This window comes from Sinocyclocheilus grahami, unplaced genomic scaffold (assembly GCF_001515645.1).
Source record: "Sinocyclocheilus grahami isolate Dianchi unplaced genomic scaffold, SAMN03320097.WGS_v1.1 scaffold422.1, whole genome shotgun sequence".
NCBI classification, from domain to species: Eukaryota; Metazoa; Chordata; class Actinopteri; order Cypriniformes; family Cyprinidae; genus Sinocyclocheilus; species Sinocyclocheilus grahami.
The window spans coordinates 424,946-430,403 of NW_015505601.1; the positions used below are offsets into that span (position 1 = coordinate 424,946).

Sequence of the window (5,458 nt, forward strand, 5' to 3'; positions counted from 1 at the left end):
AATCTAACTGCGACTTGTTATAGCACTTGTATATCATTGCTCTTTTGTTGTTTTTGATTGCTTCCATTGTCCTGATTTGTAAGTCGCTTTGGATAAAAGCGTCTGCTAAATGACTAAATGCAATGTAAATGTAAAGACCAGTTAGCTAAGTTTGAACCAAAGTTCTATTAGAATTATCGGACAAACATTGTCAGAACGTTCGCTGTCGGCTCTTTGATTTCTACTGTGAGGAAACAAACTCCTAGCACGACTTCAGATCGGCTGATTCCACACATGTATGCTAAAGGGCACTGTGTGCAGTTTGGTCACGCGGGAACTAGAATAAGAAATAGAATGGGATTTAGCACTTAGCTAGTACGTTTAAATAAAAATTCTCATGTTGTAACGATACAGTGTGTGATTTAAGGCTGTTACATTGTTCTCAGTGTAATATAGCAAACAATTACCCAGACAGCAGCTGCAGCGGTTTCACCTGATAACGTTACTTTTCTCGATATTTTTTGTAACCGATATTTCAAACGTGTAATGTTACACAAAATGTGCCCCCAAAACAAAAGTGAGAGAATCATGGCAGAAAAAGTGGGACATAGATAACAAAGGGCGATATTATTATAATATTCAGAAATCGATTAAGGTCAAGGCTTTTAAAGGGAAATGCAGAAGAGAAGAAGTGATTATATCAAGATTAAGACTTGGACATACTGGTTTCAAATCAACCCTGTTTTTAATGGGGCAATGCATATCAGATCATTGTGATGACTGTAATGTTCCAGAAAATGTGGAGCATGTCATTATGAGGTTTAAAATATATAATGCAGAAAGGAGGATCGTGCAAGATAAGATATATGAGTTGGAACAAGAATGGAGTTTGAAGGGGATTTTGGGGGCAGATGAGCAGATGTGGGAATGTATCAAGGCTCTCTTTAATTTTCTTAAAGATACAGGGTTAGAGCACAGCATATAGGAAATGGGAAATTTGGGGTATTTTTTGGGGGGGGGGGTTGTTTTTTTTAAAATTATAACTACGCCAAGTACATGAAGCCCTGAAGTTGCACACCTCGGTACAGTAGGTGGCGGTATGCGCCAGAACAAGTTGGTTGCGACCCGCCAATAAAACCAGAGAGAGAGAGAGAAAATGTGTTTTGGGTTAGTTTGAGTTGGTGGTGCCTCTGTGCGCTAGAGGGCGCTGTGTGTGTGTGTACTGGTTTATATATCCTGGTGGGGACTTAAACCTGACTACACACAGACTCATGGGGACTCGTATCACGGTGGGGACCTAAATTGTGGTCCCCACGGGTACAAAAGCTTATAAATCGTACAGAATTAAGTTTTTTGAAAATCTAAAAATGCAGAAAGTGTGTATCAGTGTGTGTGTGTGTGTGTGTGTGTTGACATTCTGGCCTGCCTGAAGATGTGATGAGGTCGTAAGAAGCAGTCTGAAGCCTGTAGTTTGACTCTGCTGTAATGTCATCTGTGTTTATTATATCCTGGACTAGAGACCGCCATCTAATGTAATGGTAAGTCGCCGGTGCGTCCTGCAGTGTTGAGCTCCTCTCTTTGTGTTTGCCGATCGAGCTCCAGTCACGTCGTTTGGATGAGAGTTTACTGCTCTCTTCGGTCGCTTTCCCTTCTGCGCGTCAGTGTGAATATCGACATGTTTTATTTGTGATGAGCAGACTTTGGTGCCGTGCTGTAGGTTAGGTTCACAGCAGAGTCCGAGTAACGCTGAAGTGCATCCGGTCTGTGTTGTTTACTGTTAGCCAGCGCGCTAATTCCGCAAGAACCAGTGCGATCCAGGACGCTTTGACTGACTATAAAGCAGACGCCAGTTAAACAGAATTGAAGTGTACGCGTATGCAATCGTTTCAGGCGCTGGAGCGTTTATTTCTTGCAGCCCGCTGTTTTATAGGAGAATAAAAAGGACGTTTTTTACATCACGTGAGTGAATTAGATTAGATGGAACATTTAAATCCATAAAAAGAAGTAAAACATTTCGATTAACTATTAAAGGGTTTGTTTAAGGTTAAGTTAGGTTTTTGTACGCATTTAATACTAAATAGAAATGTTACTAAGTGTTGCTGTTCTTGCCCCGCCCCCTCTTTAGTCATTTTTACGCTACTAGTAATTTTTTTTACAGTATTTTTGTACTAATTTATTGTATCAATAATTGTATAATAATATTCACTCATTTTAACAGAGTTTAGTAGAGTGAAAATCGCAACCATTAGGCCTACTACCTTTATTCAGCGATAAACGTCGAGATAGTGTGCGTGGGTTACGAACGCGTGGGCGTGGTTTATTGACATATGGGCGTGGTTTGTCCGTGTTTACGAGAGACTGGCGACAACAGAAGTGTTGCGAAAATAATGATTTGTTGTTGTTGTTGTAGTTCCTTGTAGTTCAGCCTCAGGTAGCGTTTACACGACGCCGATTTGAACTAAAAACAAAAAGCCATTAATTTACACAACAGTGGCATTTTGGGGGCCTGAAAACACAAACTTTTGAAAATCGTGCACGTTTTTGTAAATGATACTGTTATTGTCTCAGTGTTAACTACAAGAACATGTATTTGTGAAAATGGCGACGTCATGCGCATACATATTTGTGACCCTGGAGCACAAAAGCAGTCTTAAGTCGCTGGGGTATATTTGTAGCAACAGCCAAAAATACATTGTATGGGTCAAAATGATCAATTTTTCTTTTATGCCAAAAATCATTAGGATATTAAGTAAAGATCATGTTCCATGAAGATATTTTGTAAATTTCCTACCGTAAATATATCAAAACTTAATATTTGATTAGTAATATCCATGGCTAAGAACTTAATTTGGACAGTTTTAAAGGCGATTTTCTCAATATTTAGATTTTTCTGCATGCTCAGATTCCAGAGTTTCAAATAGTTGTATCTCGGCCAAATATTGTCCGATCCTAACAATTTATTTATTCAGCTTTCAGATGATGTATAAATCTCAATTTTGAGTTTTGTGGTCCCGGGGTCACATATTGTTTCTTTACAAAGTGACATCGCCAACTACTGGCCTGGCATGCAGAATGCAGCAAACTTTTCAGAAATGCAAAGGAAAAACATTTCTGGTTTTAGTATTTTGTTGTTGTGTCAATGTACCCTTTAAACACCATTGTTGAGCAAGAAATTGACGAGGGAGAAGGTTTGGCTGGTTATCATAGTCCCGGTAGCCTTGTGTCTGCATCATTATCATTACAGAAACAGGAAATGTTTTTTCGGGGACTTCCTGCTAATGTCTAATGAATCATTTCCTTGCCTTTGCAGGTGTAATTGAAGCAGGTCTTAAGATGCTGCTCTCTTTGGGGATGCTGATGCTCTCTGCCACACAGATTTACACCATTTTCACGGTTCAGATATTTGCCTTCCTCAACCTCCTGCCCGTGGAGGCTGACATATCCGCTGTAAGCTTCTGACACACGGACAGCAACAGTAAACTCACATGCATTTAAACACATGGTTGGCAGACAGTAATTCATGGTTGCGTTTGTTTTTCAGTATTCATTCGACAATAAGACGGAGAACTTTGATGATTTGCCAGCTCGATTTGGCTACAGGCTGCCCAGTGAAGGACTAAAGGTGAGTTGGCTGCATGACATTGATGACAGACACAATGTTTAAAATAAATGGCCTTTCTGTCCAGTAGTTCTGTTCCAAACCCTAATGAGTGCCCTTACGACAAACTACATTCACTAGATCGCTCGCTTATGATCTGTCATTATTTTGCTGCAGCTTGATTAAGGATTTTTTTTTTATTTGAGTAAAGCAAGATTCCCTGTTAAAATCTTGAAGTTTATTAAAAATGCAAAGGCAAACCATGACTTTTATGCCTGATAGGTGTGATTTGATCATTTTATAATCGCCTAATTATGTTTATTATATCAACTGCAATTACTGTTTAACTGTTTACATTTGAATTAAACATGCACATTTTATGTGTAGTTTTTTTTCTTTATTTTAATATTTGCATATTATTCAGAAATATTTTTGGCTATCATAGGTTAGATCACCTTAATAACATCAATAAATATTACTTTACTGTGTATAATACAATATTCAGGTTGGCTGGATTAATGTGAAGTGCAGTAAATACATATAGAAAGATTTTAATTATTTGAAAATATAAAATAAAACATATTTTACTTGCAAATAATATATAAATAATTAACTACCGTTTAAAAGTTTACGGTCAGTGCGTTTTATTTGCTTGTTTGTTGTTTGTTTATTTTTATTAGAATTTTTTTCATTATTAATATTTGTATTCAGCGAACATGCTGACAGTAAAAGTGACAGTAAAGACATTTATAATGTTACAAAAAAATCTAGTTAAAAAAATGCTGTTCTTTTGAACTTTCTATTGATCATAAAATCAACATTCTGAAAATAAAATGTATCTCAGTTTCCATAAAAATATGAAGCAGCTCAGCTGTTTTCAACATTGATAATAATAATAAATAAAAAGAAAAAAAAGTTTCTTGAGCAGCAAATCGTCATATAACAATGATTTCTGAAGGATCATGTGACACTGAAGACTGGAGGAATGATGCTGAAGGTAGAGATTATGCAAACGTCAGCTGTTCCAGATTGTTTCCCTGCACCCCGACGGTGTAAAGGGGGTTAAAAATAGATGTTTTGACCTGACCCCCAGACCTGGTAGCAGCGCTGACCCTGTTCCATGTGATGAGTGGAGACGATTGACCCAAAGCCCACTCCACGTCTCCGCTAATGTGAAATCATACTCTCATCTGCAGAGCGGATGACCTCAAAGCAGAAGCTCTAATGACGAAGATGTACAAAACTACTGATTTACACCATCAGTTGCCTGAATGACTGGTCGATCGTGAGGAAACACTGTATAATTAGCTCGTGTAGGGTCCATCAGAATCCAGTGAGATGTGTTTTTAAGAGACGCTTGGATGATAACCGCTGCCCTTTAATAGTATAACTGGCTGATATTCAACAAGTAAATGACTAAAATCTTTTAAAGAAGCAGCTGTCTTAGTCCTCAACAAAAACAGAACATTTGTTACAGCAGGTGCAACAGTAAATGTCCAGGAATGTATTGTTGAAGGTGGTGAGTTTGTTACGGCTTTGATGGCTGTAATGGCGCTAATTTAAAGCAGAAGAGTTTGAGATGCAACTTCTTTGAGGGTTTTTAGACAGTCTGAAAGCTAGAGAAAGCTCTGACGGAGCAGAGTAAAGGCTGGAATACACACATACCTTTGTAAAAAGGTGCAGATGATACCTAATGTATCAATTAATAAAAACCGTATATCAGAAGTTTAAACTCATATTAGGGTTGTGACGGTAGTATCGTGTATCAACGATAGTCAGAGATATCGCCTGTGGCTGATGCCACTTGATGATAGCAAGACGATTATTATTATTATTATTATCAGGTTAGTAATACTATCTAATTAATATTAGGGTTTATTT

General features: G+C 37.8%; 1 protein-coding gene across 3 annotated transcripts in view; it reads left to right on the top strand.

Annotated features, from left to right (window-relative positions):
- The first annotated feature begins 1,361 nt into the window (after positions 1 to 1,361).
- Positions 1,362 to 5,458, top strand: part of LOC107551383 (E3 ubiquitin-protein ligase RNF13-like) — a 25,099-nt gene continuing 21,002 nt past the window's right edge. The window contains exons 1-3 of one of the 3 annotated variants that reach the window (XM_016232965.1): positions 1,362 to 1,517; positions 3,290 to 3,426; positions 3,521 to 3,601. In XM_016232965.1, the coding sequence (XP_016088451.1) occupies positions 3,313 to 3,426; positions 3,521 to 3,601 (195 nt within the window). In that variant the 5' untranslated portion in view covers positions 1,362 to 1,517; positions 3,290 to 3,312. Of the gene's footprint in view, positions 1,518 to 1,546; positions 1,637 to 1,723; positions 1,939 to 3,289; positions 3,427 to 3,520; positions 3,602 to 5,458 lie in introns of those variants that run through there. The other 2 variants (XM_016232966.1, XM_016232967.1) reach the window with 2 other exon arrangements.